This window comes from Syngnathoides biaculeatus, chromosome 14 (genome assembly GCF_019802595.1).
Source record: "Syngnathoides biaculeatus isolate LvHL_M chromosome 14, ASM1980259v1, whole genome shotgun sequence".
NCBI classification, from domain to species: Eukaryota; Metazoa; Chordata; class Actinopteri; order Syngnathiformes; family Syngnathidae; genus Syngnathoides; species Syngnathoides biaculeatus.
This window is the reverse complement of record NC_084653.1, coordinates 5530402-5555136: the sequence shown is the minus strand read 5'-3', so window position 1 is coordinate 5555136 and position 24735 is coordinate 5530402. Positions and strand designations below refer to the sequence as shown.

The 24735-nt window shown below is 41.2% G+C and overlaps 2 protein-coding genes across 3 annotated transcripts in view; one reads left to right on the top strand and one right to left on the bottom strand.

Annotated features, from left to right (window-relative positions):
* kalrna (kalirin RhoGEF kinase a) overlaps positions 1-24735 on the bottom strand; it is a 242497-nt gene that overhangs the window by 73921 nt on the left and 143841 nt on the right. For both annotated transcript variants that reach the window (XM_061842645.1, XM_061842646.1), the window contains exons 36-37: positions 22875-23194; positions 21387-21489 (exon numbers count right to left, since the gene is read on the bottom strand). In XM_061842645.1, coding sequence (XP_061698629.1) covers positions 21387-21489; positions 22875-23194 — 423 coding nt within the window. The remainder of the gene's footprint in view (positions 1-21386; positions 21490-22874; positions 23195-24735) is intronic.
* LOC133512720 (uncharacterized) lies at positions 5686-8063 on the top strand. The gene is made up of 2 exons (XM_061842647.1): positions 5686-6504; positions 6647-8063. The coding sequence occupies exon 2, from the start codon at positions 6864-6866 to the stop codon at positions 7794-7796; it is 933 nt and encodes a 310-aa protein (XP_061698631.1). The 5' UTR covers positions 5686-6504; positions 6647-6863; the 3' UTR covers positions 7797-8063.

Below are 24735 nucleotides of genomic sequence, written 5' to 3'. Positions count from 1 at the left end.
TATTTTGATTTGACTAATAACGTGTCAACCATTTTTTGCAAGATTTTCATTTTTTGCAGTGAACTCTCATTCTGTGTGAAATGCACTGGAAGGGAAATAATGCAAGAAAGTCAGGACACAGATGTGAACTTAAACAGGCACCATCAACATTTAAGAATGGTCTTCTGCTTTTTTCCTAGCTTCAAGTCTGATCAAACACTCGTGTTCGTTGTCAGTGGGCGTTGGTTGTTGTGAGCTGTCATGTGATTGCACACAACAGGAAGCACACGTGCGTGTGCCGCCAGCGTGTGAGGGTCATATGCTTTGAGGGTACAGCGTGACAGCAGAACAGTGAATGAAATTGCTGCCTGCACAATCACACTATTGATTTTATTTATTGGACTTCTGGCTTTATGGACAGCAAGCCTTTGAACTAGCACCACACATGCTTGGGTTATTCCTTGATGCACTCAAAGTTTACTGCTAAATGAGTTTTTGTTTATCAGCAAAAGCAAACAGCATTTGAATGAATGAGCTCTAGTGACACATTTGGAGGGGGGATTTCCGAAAAGCCCAGGACGGACTGGATTAGCGGCGCCAACCATGACGTGTTTTTCCCCAGTATGAGCTCACAGTGTGGGACAGCCCATGTTGCCCATCACCACAGCTGCCATAACAGTTACGTGACCACATGTGGTGGTGCATGGATCTCGTTTGCACCCCTGAAGTATCACATGATTGCTGACATGGCATGTCTTTCACTTTTTGGAGCGTTTTAGTGTAAAGAAGAAAAAATGTCACAAAGTTAGTGCCCCAATGGTAGTCGACGGTATCAATGAGGACAGAAAGGAACCGGCAGTGTGAATTGCACTTCTTATTTACGTCAATGTTCATAGGGTATTTCTGCATAAGAAAAAAGATGTAAAGTATTGTTGTAAAATATAGAGTGTATGTATAATTAAAGACTGTATTTTTATGACTCAGCAGTGCCTGAGACTTACTGCTTGAAAGCTGGAAAAATTGTGTTCGTCTTAAGATGAAATGAGTGGGTGGGTACTAAGTACGAAATGGGCACGTACAAAGAAAGTCACTTTGTAGAGATTTCAAGTTCTATTCTTTGCAAGTAGTTTTGGAGTTCAAAGGCAATGAGAAACTATACAGATGTCAAACTTAAACCATGTCACAGACCACCCATCTAATTTAATGTCAGTCTAATCACCATCTAATTAAGCATCTCACCAAATGCGCTTCCATCCAATGGAAGCGCATTACATTTTTCTGCTTGTCACTGAATGCTGCCTGTCACTGGCATTGATCAAGATATATACCTGATTCATTTAAAAAAAAAAATCTAAATAACATACAGGATAACGAGAATAACAATACAAAATGTAGAAGACAATTGATTGTCATAAGTCAACATATAACAAACCAAACTGAAAACCATCACTACTAAACTGACAAATGAACTTAATGGATTTTTGTAACCCTTCCATCCTTAAAAAAAATAAACAACACAAGTAGTCCATATGTACAAAGAAAGTCGAACAAATAAGATCAGAAATTAAGTTGAAATGATACAGGGAGGCGGCACGGTGGAGAAGCTGGAATGCACTGGCTTCACAGTTCAATTCCAGACTCGCCTGTATGGACTGTGCATGTTCTCCCGGTGCCTGAGTGGGTTTTCCCCAGGCACTCTGGCAACCCTTGTGAGGATAAGTGGCTAAGAAGATGGATGGATGGATGGATGGATGGATGGATGGATGGATGGATGGATGATGATACAGGGACAAAGCATTGAACACATGAAGAAAGAGAAGAGTGAACATTAATGGAAACCCCAGACAACACCCAAAATGGATCAATAATAACAGCAATCCATCCCCCTTGTCAGTGCATATGAATATAAGACAGATTAGTTCTAATTGATGGCCTACAAGCGGTCTTATTGCCCAGGTGTGAGTCAGAACCCATTTCATGATAGGTAAAAGCAAATAGCTGTCTCAAGATGATTGAAAAGAAATTATTGCAAAACATGACGATGGCCTTGGTTATAGGCACATATTCAAGCTTCTGAATATTCCATTGAGCATGGTGGGGGCCATACTACATAAGTGGAAAAACAATCATAACACCATAAATTTGCCTCAATGAGGTACTCCTTGCAAGATTTCTGACTAGAAGAGAGTAAAGAAGAATTAGAAAAGATGTCCAAGAGCCATGGACCACCTATGGAGAACTCCAAAAATCTCAAGAACACCTGTCACAAGGAAAACTGTGAGTAATGTACTCTGCCACCATGACCTGTCTGCGTTGAAAAACCCAATGCTGAATAAAAGCATGTCAAAGCTTGTTTAAAGTTTGCTGAACAACATTAGATTGTCAGTTAAATTCTAGGAGTACATAGTCTGGTCTGATGAGAGCAAACTTCAACTGTTTGGATGTCATAATACACACCATGTCTGTAGGGGAAGTGACACTGCACATCACCCTAAAAACACCCAACCAGTACTGAAGTTTGGAGGTAGGAACGTGATGGTGCTGGATTGCTTTCAGCAAAAGGTACTGGTTCCTTCTTGGCAATCTGCTGCCATATACGAGGGTGATGAAAATGAAACGAGTGTGAGAGTTTAATCAGGATAATGGTCATCCTAACATCTTGCCAAGGAAACTCTCAAATTGTTTGAAAGAAGAAAAAACTAAAGCTGCTTGAATGGCCCAGCCAATCAACTGACTTGAATTCAATTGAAAATTTGTAGGAAGAACAGAATTTCAAGGTCCATAAAATAAGCCCATGGAACCTTTAAGATTTGAAGACTGCTTGTGTGGAGGAATGGGCCAAAATCAGACCACTGCATTGCATGTGGTTAGTTTCTCCATACAGGATGAGTCTAGAAGCTATCATTGCAAACAAAGTATTTAATGAATACCAGGTGGTGTGTTCAGTAATTATTCTCTATGCCATTTCATATTGTTACAGACATTTTAATTACTGGGACTGTTTGTTCTAATTTCTTCATACGTATGGGTTATTTGGGTTGTTCCCAACAGGTGGTAAAATTTTCACGTCAATACCTTTGGAAATATGTAGCGAGAAAAATGGTGACGTGTTACTTATTTCAGACGCTTTAATCTGTTAAATCTGAGGGTAGCATAAAACATTTGCACAGTCCTAAATTAAGATGTGGCAGACACAGCTGTATAAAAATAAACCTTGATGAAAATGTGTCAGTTTTCTTGTGAAGCAATTGCATTGGAGTTGCAACATGCAGGAAATTTTGGGCACACTGGTTTTCCTTTATTTTTTCAGAGGTACTTTTTTCCAGAAGTGCAATTTTAGTGAGTTGGAAACGCTGAGGTTGAGACGTTATGGGTCATAACTAATTTCAATGGTTCCTTTAGTTATTGCTACTGTTTTCTAGTTCTTTCACTCTTAGTACTTTTGGAAGGCATTGCTATGATAGACACAAGTGAGAAATATTTCCTGTTTTTCTTTGTTGGAAGATGGTTTAAAATTGTAGAGCACTGACTGGAGTTGAGGGTTTGGGTTAGAACAATTCCTGCCCAGTGCTAGGGTAAGGGAAACTGAAAGGGCAAGGCTGGATGGCCCTCCTCCACCATGGGCAAAGACAAGTTTGTAAACCCATAATAGGTTTAGACATATGGGTTAGGGTCACAAATACTGATGGTTAATATTGGGGTTCTAGTTTCGAATAGCTATGCCAGATGTAGTATTTTAGGTTGTTACATGCATGCCACTGTGACTCCAATCCATTAGGCCTTTGCAACCAACCAGAAAAACAAAGGCCTGAAGAAAGTCACCCCTACGAAAAGCACTGTTTCAACAAAAGCCATTTGAGGAAAATGGAAACTCATAGTGGAGATACACTCCATAAGAAAAACAAAACTTTACATACAATATCTGTAACGTCATAAATAGGAACTTGATTTTCTGGGAAAATTCACTAGATGGCGACCTGAAATACAGTTTGCAATCTGCCCAAAGTATTCAAAACAATTTATTAATTCACAGTGGTGGATGAAATAGCAAAAGCACGCATTCATTCTCACGAGTGATGGTCATTTCGACAGGTAGAAGTCCAAAGCATGTGAGCAGATGATGAGCATAAATCTTCAAATATTCCCTTTTGATTTTCATCCAAGTCAAATTTGAGCTCACATTCCCTATTAGTGGTTCAACAAGCCAAACACATGGCGAATTGTGCTTCACAATGATCATAAGACATCGGAAGATGCAACGTGGCTATGAAGATTTGGCTGGTCCAAGCTATCTTATGCACGATAGCAGACGCTGTGATACGGACCGATAAAAGCCATGCTCTTTTCCATACTCAAAATTGGGGAAAGTGAGGGATCCAATGAGAGCAAATCTTAGTCACATCACATATTGACAAATCCGTCCATCTCTAATGCCAGCGGAAAAGACCAACTGCAATAATTTGGGCATTTACAAGTTAAATTATCTTGCAAATGTGATAAAAGGACAGGTTATGTCGGAAAGGTTATAAAAATAAAATATTTGATGGAAGGAGACCTTTAAACTTGAGCAGATGTTTAACGCTAGCATAAAACAGTACCTTGACTTGAGAGTTTAATTCAACTAAATTTACTTTTGTATCAAGTCAACATTCCAGGTTGAAATGCTTGCGCTTGCTCTCATTCTGCATCTCTGTATTGATCAATAGGTAAATGTACAAGCATACATGAGGTGTAGCTCCACTTTTATCTGGATTCCCACCAAAACATAGCAAACGTTCTCTTTTAACTTCATGTATTTGACATGACTGTTTAACTTTTTAACCATAACGAATGCTGTGAAAAAGGCCAACGGCAAAACTGTCTGGATGCTCAGATTTAACTGAGGACGTCTTGCACCGGCCGTGGCTAATGGTTCGCTTCCTGCCTCTGCGCCTGTCCTGCCAGGCGCTCACACACACGCCCTGTTTAACCATTAATCTTCCTCTCAATCACACACACGCATGCACGAAGCTGTCTGACCGGCCAGACACTTTTACAACACGTTAAGTGAATGTCAACAAGGCGCTATAATACCCGTTCGCCGTTGTAATCAATGATTAAACATTTTATTTTTTTCAAAAACGACTTAAAATACTCGTCCAGGCAGCACTTTTCACACACGAAAGCGCAACTTTGTATGCAAAAATGCAAACAAGTCTGGAAATTCAAGTGCGAAGAAAAAAAGCCCTTTCCCCACTCATTTTAATGATGCAAATTTATAAAAACTGCACCATCTGCACAACATATTTACAAATGTTGGAAAATGTGTCTGATGATTCCACACTAAATTTATATGACTAAAATATGATCACAGAAATTACTGAATCATTTTTTTAAATGCTCATTTGGTCGACTAAATTATGCAACTTTTTTTTTTTTTTTGGGGGGGGGGGTGTCACAAACTATAGAAAGTGAGATTTTCTAATAAACCCCAAATTCATTCTATCAATAGCTGTCACTTCCAGCACAGGAAACTCTAATGCAGTAAAACTACAAGAGTAACAGTACGGTCCACGAATACATTATAATACAAAAGAGAACTCACTCTGCTGCTCTCTTTGAACAGTTTAAATCTCATCCACTTTGGCATGTCCTGCGATCCTCGTTGTTTCTCGCCTTCTATGACCAGCGACCACTTTTGGCTGCACAAACACGCCCTCATGCTCACTCGCTCACTCACTTGCTTGCTTGGTTGCTTGATGAACAAACAGCTGGAGTGTGTGACGAAAGCAGCATTCTGCTGTGTGTGCGTGCGTGTGTGCGTGTGTGTGTGTGTGTGTGTAAAATACAACAACCGTAAGTCGACAAATGGTTGCTACGATACATTGAATGCCTTTGATTCATAAGAACACGTGCAAGGCATTTCAAGGAAGATCATAGCACAAGGTGGATTTAGTGCACTGAGACATAACATCAAATTAACTCCTACTTCCCACTACTTCCTAACCCTTGATGATACATGCAGAAGAAAATCCAAGTACAAAGATGATACCAAACAAACTGCAGAAAGAGAACAGAAACATGAAGAGGAAGAGACATTTGTTTTCAAAGTCAGTCAACAGTACTTCCCAGACAACATTAAGGAAAATGGAGTGATGATAGATTGTGGTCCTACATAACACATTATGAATGAGATCCACAAATTCACAAGATTTGATGATTTTGATCCAGAAAACACTACATGGAACTCGCAGATGTGAGCAGAAGAAACAATGTGGCATTAAAACGTGGTGATGACGAAGTAGTTCTTCAGGACATTGAAGGAAGAAATGTTGCTATTGCACTGAAGAAAGCATTGTCTCTGTGAAAGCAGCCACGACTGACGGAGCCAAAGTGATCTTTCAAGATGGACAAAATAAACTTATCACCAAAGATGGAACTGTATTCTGCATCGAGGAACACGAGAGACTATACTACGTGAGAAGAGCAAATATCCAACAACAAGGTGTTGATAACCCTGGAAATGATATCATGCGCAGAAACAAAGTAGGTTTAACTTGTGATGTTAAAACATGGCACGAGATATTGGGAGACTGCAAATGTGGATGATGTATTAAAATTATCACATGTGGTAGATGGTATGAAAATTACAGGTAACAAAAAAATTGACTGTAATGTTTGTACACAGGGAACGTTTACCAACAACAGAAACAGGAAGGTGTCATGGTCCTGCCGGTCCAGCCCTGGCTGTGCAGGTGCCTGCGTGGCCGTGCTGATTGGGAGGCGCACACCTGCACCTCATGCTGACTGATTGGCCCCAGTGTACATAGGGGCGACTGGTCCTTCGCCAGATTGTTGGAAGTCATGCCTCGTTCCAGCACTCCCGTATCCCTGATCGTCAACCCATGTGTACCAACCTCCACCTGTTCTCCGACCGACCCCGTAAGCCTGACTGTCGTAGGAGAATGGTGGAATTGGCGTTTGAGGATGAACCTGCCAGAGCGCCTTCAGCGTGCGTGTTCCCAAAGAACAGGATTCAGAAATGTAGTACAGAGGGCTTGAGTTGTGAGGATGGAGGGAATTCAGATAAAGATGAGGCGAGCTATTTTCCTCCAGTTAAGAGGGGGAGGACTTTGTCATCCCCGTTGCTCCAGGCTGTTCCCAATGATGCAGTAGTACCAAGGCGAACACCAAGGGAGCAACAACGCAGCGCTGTGCAACATGTGCCACAAGAGCCACTTTCCAAGCCCCACGTTTCTGTCCAGGAGTTGGCGGTGGCGGCGCCGCCTCACATTCCCGTCCAGGAGGTGGCGATGGCTCCGCAGCCGCCTCACGTACCCGTCCAGGAGGTGGCGAGGGTTCCGCAGCCGTCTCACGTACCCATCCAGGAGGTGGCGATGGTTTCGAAGCCACCTCACGTTACCGTCCAGGAGGTGGCGATGGCACCACAGGCGCCTCACGCTTCCGTCCAGGAAGTGGCAATGGCTTCGCAGCTGCCTCACGTTTCCGTCCAGGAGGTGATGAGGGCGCCGCAGCCACCTCCCGTTCCTGTCCAGCAGATGGCGGTGAGGGCTCCGCAGCCGCCTCTCGTTCCTGTCCAGCAGACTGCGGCGAGGGCTCTGCAGCTGCCTCCCGTTCCTGTCCAGCAGACGGCGGCGAGAGCTCCGCAGCTGCCTCCCATTCCTCTCCAACAGATGGCGGCGAGGGTTCCGCAGCCACTTCACGTTCCTGTCCAGCAGACGGCGGCGAGGGTTCCCCAGCCACCTCACGTTCCCCTCCAGGAGTTGGCGATGGCTCTGCAGCCGCCTCTCGTCCGTGTCCAGGAGTACCGGCGGTGACCGGTCCGCAGCTGTTCAACGCTCCTGCTCCGACGGCGACTGAGCCGTGCCTTATAGGGGGGGGTTCTGTCATGGTCCTGCTGGTCCTGGGTGTGTGAGTGCCCGTGCGGCCACGCTGATTGGGAGGCACATATGTTGTTCTCATATTTTCTTTTATTTTATGGATGTTGTTTTGAAACTAGTTATGCAGTGGGGTGGCCACGTGATCCACTGACACCAATAACCTGTAAGGGCGCATTTCTGTTTGTTCTGATCCATTAGGGGATGTATTGATTTATACTGTAGAGACTGTTACGCTGTTCGCTGTGTGTCAACACCAAAAATAAATATATCTATATATAAAGAAAGAGAAGGCACCAAATATTTTCCATCCAACTATGTAAGAGCCTGGAAGTACAAATGCAACAACTCCTTTTATTATCCCCACGGTAACGACTGTATCCAGTTGCATGAGTTGACCAGATAAAAACACAGTGATCGTAAAAAACAGGATGCACTGGTATCGAAATACAAGGCTATATTGCAGTATTCTGACATACTGCAATTGTGAAAGAACAAATTTGTCGAGTAGTCTGAGCTGAGCATTATGTGCTGTCTCTCAACCATCTTCTCTCTTCTATTGCACTGTTTTTTGTAAAATAACTTTATTGGCCATCAGATATTCACCGTAATACGTCAAAAGACACGAAAAAAATACTATCACATCAAAATAAACCAGTTTTTGGATTCTGATATAAATTTCACGTCGGTGACACTGAATAAATTTCTTTTCGCGGACCCGATCAATAACGTCCTTGATGGATTTGTAAATTATGACATCAAAACCGATCAGCAAAAAAATGCCAATTGTCAGCCGATCCCATCAGGCTGATCATCCATTTTCTAATTTACTTATTCTCACGAGGGTCGTTGGAGTGCTGGAGTCTGTCTCAGCTGTCAATGGAGGCAGGGTAAACCCTGAACTGGTTCCCAGCCAAGCGCAGGGCACGTGGAGACAGACAAAAGTCACATTCACAATCACACCTAGTGGTAATTTAGAACAGTAATTTCCAACCTTTATAGAAGCCATGGCACATATATGGCACACAACAAAAGTAAATGTCATCAAAAATGGATTGATTAATTACTGTATATACTTCCTGCCATCTAATAGAAGAGGATTTTTTTGTTCTGTGTGTCATTGTGGCTCACCGGCATAAATAGATGAATAAAGATACATTATTTCTTGGAATAATTTTTTTTTTACAATTACATAAAATTGGATAACTTCCCACGGCACACCTGAAGAGCGCTCAAAGCAGACTAATGTACCCGGGCACACTGTTTGGGAATCACTGATTTAGAGTGTCCAATTAATTCATGATTTCTGGATGTGAACCCACAAAGGCATAGGTAAAATATGCAAACTCGATACAAGTGGGGACGGGATTTGAACCCTGGTTCTGAGAACTGTGAGGCCAACGTTCTACAGCTGTACCACCATGCCGCCTCAGGCTGATCAATTTAGTGTAGGAAAAATAAGTCTTTTGTTTGTTTGCCACAAAGAAAAAAAATCCAAAATCTGGGGAGGGGGAGTAAAAATTCACATACAGTAAGGCTTTTCTTTAATTTTGCTGGAAAATGAAATACATTAAAACATTTTAAATAATCATGTAGTATGAGTGAGTGTTTAATAGCAAATTATTAATTATTATTATTAATTCTTAATTATTAACCAGGCGCACCCAGGATTAAATCTGCCAAATTTGCAAATTGTGTCATGATCCTGCCGCTTCAGCACGAGCTGTGCGGGTGCCAGCGCGGCTGCGCTAATTGGGAGGCACACACCTGCGCCTCATGCGAGCTGATCATCCCCTGTATATATAGGACCCGGTGACGACTGGTCCTCCGCCAGTTCGTTGAGCTTTATGTCCCGTTCCAGCACTCTCGTATTCCTGATTGAACCTGTGTGTACTGACCTTCGTCCGTTCTCCGACCAACCTTGTAAGCCTGACTCCTTGATACTTCTGCCTGCGTTGATTGTTTCCCCGTGTACCGACTCCTGCCTGTCCGCTCATCTGTTCTCTTCGCCCGACGTCACAACTACCACTGCTGCACCGGACTGCCTGCTCGACCCCCGACCTCTGCATACAATAAATGTGTCTCTTCTTGAACTACCTTGCGTCTTCCGAGTTCCTGCATTTGGGTCCTACTCTCGTTTCCGATGGACGTGACAAATTGATAAGTAATACATTTTTCATTTTAAGGGAGGAGAAAATAAAAAAATATATCACTTTGATTTTAGAAATGCCTTTTAGAACCATTTTCAGACCAATAGATGTTCATTTCTTGACTGCTCAGGAATTAATTTGACTACTGTCATTTTGTTGCAGCTATTGTAGATCTATTGTGCAAGTTTTTGTTGAGACAGATTCTGTTGAAGCGGTTTTGTGATTGAACTGGTCTGGAGGTAATCAGGCTTGGGTGTGAAAAAAAAAATTATTAGCCACAATTAATTCATGATCTAACCTTTTTCACACGAGTTCAAGTGACTTTGCATATTTTTTGTCCTTCATTGATGAAATCATTTAAAAACAGCATTTTAAGTTGACTTGGGCTATATTAGTCTATTGGTTTGTTTGACTATCTTCAATGTTCATGTGGGGAAACTCTGTAAAAATATAAAAAATTTTAGAAGGCGGCCAATACTTTTTCACAGCACTTTATATTTTAAGTGCCCTGTCAAGGTTTGCCCTGCCTTTCACCCATAGCAGTGTTTTTTTTTTTTTTTTTTTTTTTTTTTTTTTGAGGAGGAGGACTTTTCAATTTGAGGACCAACCTTCTCATTTTGAGAACAATGTTTGGCAGATTTATAACACAGGGACCCAAAGCAGTGGTTTTAATTAACCAAAATATGACAGGGGGGGTTGAAAGAATGCAGGGCAGTAGCTTTCGAATATTTTAGTACTGTACTCAAATATCCACCCCCATGCGGTGCTTTGAGAATCCCCAATCTTGGAAGCTAAGCAGACTGATCCTGGTTAGTACATGGACCAAGGAGGATCCTGGGTGCTGGGGTTGGGCAGTGGGCCATTCACCTGCTCCCATAAAAACATACAGATAACAGAATCCGCAATTGCGGTCAATGTGTGCCTCATGGAACTGAGAGCTCTAACTAAATAACTCAAGTAATGTCTGGAACCTTCTTTCATTTCGGTACATAACCCATTTTACCCATGAGTCCTTTCTGCTATATTTTTTTGACAACATGACTCATTTTACCCACTTACATATCAGATGGTAGTATACTGGCTACACAGTGACTTCACTGAGCAAAACCTTTAACTACCCTGTAGGTAAGTAATGTCAGTGTTAGGAAGTCTTTTTCTATGTGAAATAGTTAAAAAAACAAAGTTCAGTTCAACTGTTCCCAAATTAAATCAGTTAGTTCCCCCTCCCACTCTCTCAATATGTTGCTGACAGGCTATTGCCCTCAAAACATTTGCATTTCATTTCTGCATTTCATGGATGTTTTGCCACATTCAGGCCACCCTAGGAGTAAAAACATGAGGAAAATCCTTGAATGGCCTTTATTTTAACGAGTAATTAAAACAAAAATGGGGCTTTTTTTCTTAAATTACTCAACAAAAAACAGCACGGTATGACAGGAATGATGGTTGTATTCCTTGTAGCTCTTGCTGACCATCCATCAATCTATCCATCAATCAATCCATGAGGCAGGGTACACCCAAATTGGTTGCAAACCAATTGCAGGGCACATGAAGATAGACAACAGTTTAACTCACAATCACACCTAGGGGCAATTTAGAGTCTCCAATTATGGAATGTTTTTGGGGTTTTGGGAAAGTAAACCGGAATGCCTGGAGTAAACTCACACAGGCATGGGGAGAACATGCAAACTCCACACAGGTGGGGCTGGGATTTGTCCTCAGAACTGTGAGGCCAACCCTCTTCAGCTGCGGGACTGTGCTGCCCCTGGGAGACTATATAAACAAAATATTTGATCTGGTCTATTCTTATATTAAAAAACAAAAATTCAATTTTATGACAGTGTGATCACAGTATTTTCACTAAGGTATTCTAAAAGTAATAGTAACATTCCTGACAATCAATTCAACTATGTCCTGTATTACAAAACAACAAATTCACTCATTTGCACAGTGTCCTTGAACACAATTGACGGACTCCCAAGCTGCTATGTAAACATGAATGATAGAAGGAGCAACAATGAATTAGTGATGATAAACGAGGACATTGAGTATAATTGCCGAACACACTATATACAAGCCTCCATTTGTTGGGCTAGTGTTCAGCCATCATACTCGTAAGTAGAGAGAAAGTGTCATGATCCTGCCGGTCCAGCCCTGGCTGCGCGGGTGCCGGCGCAGTCGTGTTGATTGGGAGGCACACACCTGCGCCTCGCGCTGGCTGATTGGCCCCGGTGTATATAGGACCATGGGGACGACTGGTCCGGCACCAGATCGTTGCAGTTCATCCCCCGTTCCAGCACTCCCGTGTACCTGATTGTCAACCCAGGTGTACCGACCTCCGCGTGTTCTCCGACTGACCCCGTAAGCCTGACTCCCTTGATACTCCTGCCTGCTTTGATCGATCTCTCGTGTACCGACTCCTGCCTGCCCGCTGACCTGCTCTCTACGCCCGACGTCTTGACTACCGCTGCTGCACCTGACTGCCTGCCCGATCCCCGACTGTGGAACAATAAACGTTTTTCCCGAATTACCTCTGCGTCTCCCGTGTACTCCTGCATTTGGGTCCTACCTCCGTTCCGATGGGTCATGACAGAAAGGTCTGCGTTACAAGCATAAGTGACAGGTGCCTGCCTTGCATTTCACGATGAAAGCCTACCACATTTTTGCCATTTTCTGGGGGTTTTTTTTGCGTTTGTCTGATCAACTAAGCATTGGAATTCATGCGCCAGCAGCCAAGCTACACTTCAGTTCCACCTTTTTGGTGATGATGTAATTGCATTGTCGACCCTGTCGAGCACAACAAGCAATCTGAGATACGCAGTTTTGCTTTTCCTTGTGTTTCTTAACATGCAACATACAAACTTTGACACCCTGGTTTGAATCCTGTGAAATGAGCGGAAATGTTCACTTGTGCAATGGATAAGCTTGAGAAATTCAAACAAAGTGATTTCAACAGAATAACATCGGGAAGTCAGGAATGCATGGACTTTAATGGGCGATGATTTTATCCAAATTTCCCATATTTACTGATACATCATAGAGGGTATATAAGATCCCAAACACTAGAAAAAGTTGTTTTAGTGAAATCTAGGACTTTAAGACCAATCCTAAAAACATAAAATTAGCTTGAAACACTACTTTGAAGGTTAACCCTATCTTGACAGCCTCATTTGAGACTGAAACCGTCATTTGAAACTCATACATTGACTTAATACCTTAGTTTGACACACTAACCTCTGCTCAATAGGATTAAAATGTTGCTAGAAACATCCTCTGGAAATGTTTTACGATGGCCAGGGTGGAACAGATTTTTTCTGGTGATGTAATTTGAAATTTAAAACTATATCTTAATCTGGAACAGATTTTATTTTTAGGTTTTACTTTATAATTTTCACTGTTATGGAGCCACTCTCTACTCAAATAAGGAGAAAAAAACAAGGTTGTTTAAAAAAAACCAAAGTTTTCCAACAAGTCCCAGTAGCTTCTCACCCTGCACACGCACAACGCACACAAACACACGATGGAACATATGACTATGCCAGCGTGGTGCTGCTATCATTAACTTTGGAGTCTTTCAATGTGTTGCGGTACTACAAGATCATTAAAAATCCTTCATAAGATGCCATCAACAGGTTTTAGTTTTCCCTTTGACAAAGCCTCCAAGTACACTCCATTTTCAGCGATTATGAAATCAAGTCAGTCTTAATTATTTTTCTCGATTAAATTTTCAGCCTCTTTACTTACTGTAAAAGACAGCTAAACAGAAAACATTATATATAACTGCACTACACAAAAAGTGGTGACCAAGCATTCAAGTTGTGGTGATTTGCATGAGAGATGTCCTGAGATAACCGTATGAAATGTTGTTTAAATGAAGAAAATTACGTTTGGATCTGGATAATGTTTTTTCCACACTCCTTTGATCCTCTTAGGAAGACAACAGAGGATCCCCCCAAAAAAAGAAAAAAGAATAAACTAAAAAAGCACAACTTTTCTTATGACTGTAAAATGAGCCATCACAATTCCAAGAAAGATGCTCTCATTGCCAGAGGGCCAAGAACACACAGAACTCGTGAAGGAACTAACTTAATATGCGTGAATGGTAATAGACAACTTGGGCAATATTTCACTGTTACACAGCGATGTGCATCTTCAGACTGTGGGAAAAATTATATAAAACATTTATCCCACAAAGTCATAATACCATTTATAAATAATTTTTTTTAAACTTTATGTTTAGGATGGAATGAGGACTAAAAATAAATTAATTTATTTTCAACTGTGCCAAACAAATATGAGCGTTCATCTGAGATGAAACACTGTAGCAACCCCTAATGGGACACGTCGAAAGAAATTCCGCATAAACACAAAAAAAAATAATCCATCCAACTATTTTCCATCCAACTTTTCTTGTTAAGGCCCACTGGGAGCTGGAGCCTATCCAAGCTGAATTTGGACAAAAGACAGACTACACCTTGGAAAGGCTGTCAGTCATCGCCTCATAGGATAGAGGTCATGAGTTTGAACGTGGGCTTCGGCTTTTCTCTGTTCAGTTTATGTGTCCTCCCCGTGCCTGTGTAGGTTTTCTCTAGGCACTCCAATTTCCTCCCAAATTCCTAAAACATGAATGTTAGCTTAATTGAAATTGCTTGTAGGTCTGAATGTGTGTGTGAATGGTTGTTTGTCTATACATGTATGTGCAATAATTTGACTGGCGACCAATTAGGGCTTCATACTGCCTCTTTCGCAAAATTAGCTGGGATCGGCTCAAACTCACCCGAGACTTGAGTGAGGAGAAGCGCTCCAGAGAACGGAGGGATGAATCTGTTATACCAGGGTGCATTGACAGTATTTTGAGTTTTATCAAAAATCAATAGACACAAATTGGAAGAAATTCAAAACATTATGCTTTATATATATCCATCTATCCAAAGCCGCTTATCTTTACAAGGGACATGGGAGTGCTGGAGCTAATCCGGGCAGGAGGCGGGATACACCCTGAACTGGTTGCCAGCCAATTGCAGCATACATAGAGACATAGAGACAGACAACAGTCACACTAACAATCACACTTAAAGGGCAATTTAGTGTCTCCAATTAATATTGCATATTTTGGAGATGCATGAGGAAACTGGAGTACCCAGAGAAAACCCACGCAGGTACGGGGAGAACATGCAAACTCCACACGTGTGGGGCCAGGATTTGAGCCCCGGTCCTCAGAACTGTGAGGCCAGCGCTCTAACCAGGTGCTCCACAGTGGTGTGCTCAATAACATTTAGCCCACAAATGCTCACAAGATAAAACAATACACATTTGTTCGATATTATTTCCCCCCCCCCCCCCATAAATTTAGGAGAACCTTTTTCTATTAAAAACTGAAATGATCCTTGAGTGAAAAAAATATAGCTCGCTAATAAAAAACAATCCAAAAATGCATCAGGATACAGGACAAGATGTGACAACAAACGTCACAAAATGTGTCTGCATGAGTGTTTACAGCACTGACATTTAAGGGCCAAGCAGTGTGTGGGCGTGAGGTTGCACAGTGAAAAGGCCACACTGTGTAATACAACAGAGGATGGCCATGGTTGACATCAGTATGCGTGTGTGTGTGTGGTGTGTGTGTTGTGTGCGTGCGTGTGTGTGTGGTGTGTATGCGCACACACATATGTAAATTAGCAGTTAGGACTTAAACTTCTAAACAACGATGCAAGATTTTAATGCAACTAATGACATTTAATATACCATACAGCACTGTTTGTCAACCTTTTTCGAGCCAAAGCACACTTTTTTAATTCTAAAAGTCCCACAGCACACCACCACCTCTGTCACCTATATGAACAATGTACAGTCGTTCTCACCAAAGCATAATGAATACAATTCAAACAATCACAAACAAAATAAAAAACTGACCATTTTGTCTCAGTATAGTAAGTTCCTTCTCTTCCTGTAAAGTCATTTCCCTTCCACCAACCGATGCTGAATGGTATGGGTCCCTCATTGAATGATGGCTAAAGAAAAATAAAATGACATCTTCTCCTCAAGTGTTTTTAATTGTATAACTAATATCTCACATAATGCTGCTGTATTGATATTTTGCCATTGCATGGTGAGTATGAACATTTTGAAATTTCCATTTTCCATGTTGTTTCCAGAATTGCAGTTTTGAGCAGAATCCTTTTATTTAATCTGTGGTTGTAAACAGGCTTTCATTTCAGCCTTGCATGCATGTGTTGAGTTCATTTAGATGATGTAAAACATCCACCAAGTGTGCCAGGTTTTCAAACCACCCATCAGGTAAAAGCAGTTTTGCGTAATTGGACTACTCATTTTTCAGAAACACTTTTATTTCCTGCATCAGTTCATAAACACAGGCCAGTTACTTGCCACGGGACAACATCCATATGGAACAATAAGGCTTTTTGTTCCATGCCCATTTCCTCACATAAAGATGCAAATATGCGACTTTTCACGGGTCGTGATTTTACCAAGTTCACCATGCGCACAGCATCTTCCAACACAGGACATAGGTCTGCTGATAAGATCTTGGCTACGAGGGCCTCTTTCTTTCACTCTGCTTGCAAAGCCTTTGGTGCGTCCGACTATGGTTTACGAAGGCTTCCGCTCCATCAGTGAAGACACCTGTGCAGTTTTCCCATTTAAGTCCACTTTGTTAAAGATATTCAGACAGGACCCCAAAAAAATCTTCTACAGTTGTTTGTTGTTGCAATGGTTTGCAAAAGAGTTTCCTCTTATCACATATCCATCCACAAACCAAACATTTGCCAGAAGTTAGGCATATCCACGAAGATCAGTGGACTTGTCAAGTTGCAATGAAAACTGAACCACTGATGGACATTTTCCAAAAATAAAATTTCAACGTTTGCAGATACAGAAATTGTGGATAGAAATTGTGTTAAATGAAGGAGGGACTTTGGGTTTTTCTTTAGCCGCTTTAGGTTCAAGCATCTCATTTACAATGGCTTTACAGGCGGGAAGTATGAATGTCTCTGCCACAGTGTGACTTTTTTGGCTACAAGTTCAGCAATGTGATAGCTTGCTTTAAGGGCTTTCTCGTTGATCCTTATGTTTTTTTCTCATCAACGTTCCTCTGTGTATGCATGAAGGCGAAAAAAAACTTTGCATTCTTGTTCTGAAATGAAGAATGTTTCATTTGGAGATGCCGTTTAAAATTAATTGGAACCATTCGAGTGTTGAATAGCATTTCACCACACACCAAACACAATGGTCCGGAGTCATAATCGTCAGATCCGGGTCAGCGTAAATCCAAATGAAAGATAGCTTTTGTTATATTGCCTCACACCAGACACTTTTTGCGAGCAAACTGTCTTTGGTTTATTTTGACCTCCACTCACAATTGAGCGTTCATCTGAGTCAGAATTTTTTTCCATTGTTCAATTCTGGTTTAGCATCTTTCCATTTCAAAAACCCATCCATTACTGTCACCGTATTGCTTCGCTAGGAACAATATGACTGTCACCACCACCTGACGTGTCACTAAACACAGTAATTAGCTAACTGTTGCCACCTACTGATATAGAAGGGTATTACATGATTACTGTGCCCATCATTGGACAGCACGGACAGTCGGCAATTGCACATTATCTGTGGATTCATTTTCGTCAATTATGCGCAAAAAAAAAAAAAAAGGGGGGGGTTCCGATTTCCTACATTTCAGAACTAGGGACGGTAGGCATGTTTTTGTTGTTGTTAATGTTATTTTATTTTTGTATATTTTTATTTTCTCTGTCTCCCGCACATGGTTCTGCCATTTTTTTGTCAGTTCTTGATAATTTAGGCTCTCGCGTGCATAACGAGATCTATACTCCTGAAGGGTTGGTGCAAAAGATATGAGTCAATGTTAAAAATCATACCTGACAAAACATAAAAAACGTAACTTGACTTGATATGGCCCAGTCACGCTATCACATGGGACGAGGCAGTTATGCTTGCTGACGCTCGTGAACATACATGCATATACACACAACGATCTGGCAACAAGTGGCATGAAAAATAAGCCTTAAATAGACGACATCATCAGGGTACAGCAGCGCCCACGAGGAAGTGGCACAGGGCCATGCCACCACGACGTGGCGGCATATCAAACACCTGACTACTCTGTGCTATAGCTGCAGCGCGGAGAACACGTCGCGAATGTGAGAGTGGCCATGAAAAAACACACCCCTGACATATTTATTACGTGATGTAAAAATGTTTGAGTCGTCGCGAATGTTTAGGGTTGGTCGGGAAATGGGAACCACAAGCTTTTGTTTTTATCGCCTTAGGTGAAATTGGATGATTTCCCTCCACACACCAGCCTCTACGACACAGCATGGTAGTGTGTCATGGCACAGTGGTTGAAAAACACTGTCATACAGTATGTATTTGTGGAAGAGTAGATGATAAAACTAGTAAAAATCTACTTTGAATGATATACTGTGTAATATGTGAGTCCACTTTACAACTATTTTAATGTTTGCCGCTTGTGTGCAATTAAATTTCACCATCAGAACACAACTGCTTCAAACACCTCATAGTAAATTACTCTAGATAAGCCTGCACATACTGTAACAAGATTCCCATACTGTGTGGAACCAAAACAAATAAACTACTACAAAACCAAACTCCATCGCATTAAGTTCCATCGTTTGAAATCATTACGAACTACAGGCATCAAATTCAAAACTCTGGAATCAGAGCGGATAAATTAATGCCACACCAAACTCTCTTGAAATTCTAACAATTTAAAGGTTTTCTGAATGTTCACAAGTAAAGCTTGCCAGACAAAACATGAATGCTGAGCTTTAAATACATAACTGTAAGCAGTTCTCAATTTCTGCATAGTTCTATCTGATTCAAAGTTTTACCCCATCCATCCATCAATTTTCTGATCCGCTTTCCTCACAAGCGTCATGGGAGTGGTGGACCCTATCCCAGCTATCTTTGGGCAGGAGGCGGGATACACCCTTAACTGGTTGCCAGCCAATCGCAGGGCATGTGGAAACAGAGAACAGACGCACTCACAACAAACCAAGGGGCAATTCATCTCCAATTAATCCCTGTTTTTAGAATGTGGGAGGAAACTGGAGTGCCCAGAGAAAACCCATGCAGGCACGGGAAGAACATGCAAACTCCACACAGGTGGGCTGGGATTCGAACCACAGTCCTCAGAACTGTGAGGCCAATGATCTAACCAGATCCGCTACCGTCCTGCACAAAGTTTCATCCATCACTCAAAATGTAACACAGAAAACCAAGACTTAGCTACTGGTGAAACAACTAGACAAATGCATTGATTTGTTTTGTTTTACTTAAAACTGTAAAATGAAACAATAAAATAAAAACATTCTTCATGAGCTCATGAGCTTACTTGAACATGAGAGGTTGCTTAATTCAGTCACTGTGATTTGACGGGAGCGTACGCACCCGCGTGCCATCGCACTTGCAAATCGATATATATATATATATATATATATATATATATATATATATATATATATATATATATATATATATAATCGATCCAGCACAGTGAACCACAGCCTGACGTCTTTTTTTTTTTTTTTTTAACACGGAAGCACAGGGTCTTCGAGCTGCGCCTCAGCCAACTTCTACTTCCGAGTTTACCCAACACAGTTTCCTAGTTTACCTGACACTGCCCCCCTCCACTCTTAAAGGATTACACTCATAATTACAAGCAGAACACACACCTGCAACTTTATATCTGCGGGCATGACTAGTGGACCACACCCGTAACTTTATATCTGCGGGCATGACTGACCACACCCGTACATTTTTCAAATGTGAGTGACTGTTACTTAATAGGAAGACTCCTGACAGACGGCAGTACACAACCTGAACAGGTTTTACATGGCCACTGGTGTCTTGGTGCAGTCATATAGATATAACTGTTAAACACGCACAAGCACTATAGCTCGTGCTGTCATGGTCCTGCCCTGACTGTGCGGTTACAGCTGCACTGATTAGGAAGCGCTCCCGTATTCTTGATCGTGAACCCTGGTCTACCGACCTCCGCCTGTCCTCCGACCGACCCCGTAAGTTTGACCTCTTTGATACTCCTGCTATCTCTGATCGATCTCCCGTGTACCGACCCCTGCTTGGCAGCGGACTTGCTCTCTACGCCTGACGTCTTAGTTACCGCTGCTCTACTTGACTGTCTGCCTGATCCCCGACCTTGGAACGAATAAACACTTTTCCCAAACTGCCTCTGCACCTCCGGAGTCCTGCATTTGGGTCCTCCTCCGTACCGATGAGTCGTTACATGTGGAACCATCACTACAGTCATTCCGACCACTCAATGAACTGAAAAACTCCCTGCTAATGCCCTCGTAGCTGCCTGAAAGACCACATAGGTCAGGAAGCAATTTCTAGGTACTGTACATTTATTTTATATGCACTGCACCAAATTTGACTTTCACGTTGCAGTTCCACATCCTTCACTCATTGACAGAAATACTCCCTCATCAGTATATTGGGATTTTGATATTGTGGGCTATATAGTTTATTCACTAATTGAGCGACTAATTAGTCATCGCTGCTGCAGAATTGTATTAGCTGGTGAACCTTCCGTAATACATTATATCCTTTTGAGACTAATGTAATTTACAGAATTAATACAAAGCCATTTTTGACCATCTCTGGTGTTTGTTTTGTTCTACTTACACTGCGCACAAAAGCTGATGCATGCTGGGCTTTAGAGTGAAATTTCCAGATGAAGCTAAAATGCACTATAATCTTGACATGTGAACATTATCTAAACTTTGGAATGCACATCTAACTGTTCTGTGGTTTAGTATTAGTTGTAACTGAACTAGGGTGGTGAAAAGGTGAAAAGACGTGAATGTGAGTGTGAATTATTGGTTGTTTTTTTTTTTTTAAATGTGCCCTGCGACTGGCTGGTAATCAGTTCAGGGTGTAACCTGCCTCCCACCTGCACTTTCACCCGAAAGCCCAATATCTCTAACTTTGAGTTGGATACAATGTGTATCTATAAGATATTTTCACACACACACAACTCATGAATTTGTCTCGTTCCAAAAGTCAAACAAAACCACGGTTACAGAAAATGACTTTTCTGCATTAGTACAATGTACCGTAGGACATATTACTTTTGTAGTGACCATCAATTGTTCACTGCGTTTCTAAATCCATTGTGGAATCTATTGTGGGCATGTTTTAATGAATAACCAATACACACTACACATTCGAACAGCATTCCACCAAAATGTGCAAACAAAATGGCAAATTCACTTTACAGGGCACTGACTGTAGCGTGGATAGGGAGTTATTATAAGTTGAACACAGCCTATGACTCAAATGTGTAAACTTGCTTCCTTACCTTGTCACTGTCTATTGTGTTCTGCGAAGTTCTGGATGCAATGGAGATGGTGTCCGGTTGGCTGCTGCCATCTCCCTGACTATCACCGTCCTCACCTCCACCCCTGATCATAAACATGCACAATGCACAAATAAGAAGACCAGCTTTAATAAGGGTCTTAAACACATGCAAGGAAATTCTTAGAAATTCTATCAACAAGCTGTAACGTCAAGAAATTAATTAAGGATATCCATTACGAAAAAAGAAAAGTGCATCGTGACGCTGGGGTGTGGTCATATATTTGGACGTCCCGTAACGTCTCATTCACTCACTTGGGAAGTGTGTCAAAATATTTGAATGCTACTTCAAATCACTACACAGTGAGACCTAGCTACATCACCAATCATCTTTTGTGACCCTGCAGCTTTATATCCCAGAAATGGAATCTATACATATATATATATATATATATATATATATATATATATATATTATTATTATTTTTTTTTTTTTTTAATGAGATTTCAGAATGTACAGGCAAGTCAGACTTCACTATAGTTTCATGTTGTGGCAGCACTGAGATCTACGGCAATATAATTAAGAGCAAGAAAAAGAGGCAGGAAAGTCCCTACTAAACTTCAGTAATAGTGACCAATAAGTTTTACACGATCAGGATTTTAGAGGCCAATCACTGATCAGCGAGTTTAAAAAGACAATAACCAATCACAAGCTAGAGCAATTGGTCATTCTTGTTTGTTAGTGTGTCGTGAGATTTTTCTAGTATAAAATATGTTCCTTGGTTCCATAAAGGTTGAAATTCAGTTGAACAAACAATGTGTTCCAGCGGTAGCATGAGCATGCTAGGCTGCATAACGTTTAGTTGTCTGCTTGGGAGCCGTATCGCATTAAATGTCCGTGAAGAATCCTCAAGTAAGCCTTATACAAACGTCGTGTTCATCTTTGATCGCTAACACACATTTTTTTTCTCTATTTTCTTCTTATAATAGAGTCGGAGGGATCCACTCTAAATCAAAGACTAAATTTGTCTAGTAGTTTGATCTGAGCATTATGTGCTGTCTCTCAGCCGTCTTCTTGCGCTGTTTTTTTTTAAATAACTTTATTGGCCATTAAATATTTACATTACTATGTCAAAACACATGAAAAAAAACTATATAGATATACTAGAAAAACAAAAATAAACCAGATATACTGTGCAGGACGGTGACGAGAAAATATCTTTCTCAGAGCTGATCGATGACGTCACTTAGATAGGCAAATTATGACATCAAAACCAATCCGTCAATCAGCAAAAAATGACGATTATTGGCCAAACCGATCGAAATCTGTGTAAAGTCTAGTTGAAAGCAAGCTTCTTCCTCTTACTCTTATTCTTCTTGTTTCCTCAAAGTGATGTTATCCGATAGTTTATTTGAAGGGCATCAGGGGATTGCTGTGGTATTTTGTAATGTACTGACAAGCATTACAAATTTAATTCAAGGGTCTTGTCACCTTTTGGCATTATTGCGGGATTTGGTGAGTGTTGCCGTTTTGGGCAGCTGAACAGGCTCCTTCAGGGCCCCTTTCAGATGAGTCATTCTCTCCTGAATCACCTCCCGGATGTTCTTTATCCACTCCTGTTTGGCTTCTACACTGGAAGCCTGCATGAGAACCATGAAATTTACCCGACATTGTTTACCATACATGCTGCGTATGCGTCGTCTACTTTCCTTCAGTACGGTTTTATTGTCCGAGGAGGGGGTTCGCCCGGCCCAGAGTGCAAATTTACAAGGGTCGCCTTCAATGTGCTCCGTCACTCCCAACTCTGATGTCTGCAGTAAAAATTAAGACAGTGCTGTTAACACTTAAGCAGTGTCAATATATAAAATCCATCCATCCATTCATCCTTTTTTTTTAGTGCTTGTTTTCATTAGGGTCACAGATTACAGGACGAGTGGCAGGCCACACCCTGGACTGCAGACACTTCATATGCTAACAACCATTTGTACTCATTCATACCCAAAGACAATTTATAGTATTCATTTAACCAAAAATGCATGCTTTTGGAATGGGAATCTGGGAGGTTCTGGATGTTGTAATAGACCCGTAACAGCCTCTGTGTGTGAGGGTATTCTTCATTGTCGGGACATGTATGTAAGTTTTAAGACCTAACACTTTCCACCCAAAAGTATTTTATGTCACATCACACACTGGCACTGACATCATCTAATTATTTGGGATGTGAAATAGGCCTGTCGTGATAAATTTTACTGAATAACGTGCGCCCTGAAGTTAGGGTTAAAAAAACTTTGGACTAATCTTCATGTGGTTTCTAATCTTTGGTGGTTTGTTCTTTTAAATACTGCTGCCGTAAGGAGTTGTGGGTAATATATCTCTTGTCCTGTGGTAAAGGTTGCTCAGGAGTAATGCCGAGCATTGTTAAAAATTTCAAGATTCTATTCGATTTTGAATCTTTAAGTTGTGATTCGATATTGATTTTTTTTTTATTACAAGTCGACTTGATATTAATTTAAATACTCCGATATCAATTAAGTTAGAAGTACACATCGATCCATTTTCCAAGCCACTTATCCTCACCAGCGTTGCGGGAGTGCTGGAGTGTATTCCAGCTAACGTCGAGCAAAAGACAGACTACACCCTGAACTAGTCGCTAGGCAGTCGCAGGCCACATAACGACATCATCACAGAGCGGGAATCGATCCCGTGTTGCCAACATCGGTGACCAGTCAGAAGTAGAATTACAACAACAAAAAAATCACAACAAAGTACAAATTTTTCCATTGATTGCACTGGACCATGCATTGCATTTTGTACTTTTGGATGAAACAATCAGTGAGAGTTAATTAAAGGTCCAATCTGGAGGAAATGTACTGTATTTGATTTGTCTATCATACAAATGTAGCTAAAATTTCATAAAAAATATTTTAAAAATTCTCAACACAACAGAAATAAAATAAATTAGTGTCAAAATCAGCCTCAAGATTTTGTCCGCAATGTCACTTAGATTCGGCAAGTTCCGTAACTCCCCGGAATGTGACGTCACCTCAAGACAACATTTACCCAGAGAGTGGAAAAGCTAGCAAAGATGGTGAGGAAGTGTGGTGTATACGGCTGTTCTGCGTCAAACACTGATGGCATTAACTTACATGAATGGCTGAAAGATGAACAGATAGGCGGGTTATGGACCAGGTTTGTGAAGACAAAATGGGCATATTGGCCTTACAAATCAAAGTGGACAGTAATATGTTCCAAGCATTTCAGGGCAGACTGCTTTGAAAACCGTTACACCGTTCACTTGGCTTCGGTAGCAAGTAAGTACGTACATGTTCAATTGTTTAGTATTGACAAGTAT

Bases quoted from the DNA above. Each gene is read 5' to 3' on its own strand.
- LOC133512720 (XM_061842647.1), top strand. From the start codon at position 6,864: ATGTGTACCAACCTCCACCTGTTCTCCGACCGACCCCGTAAGCCTGAC.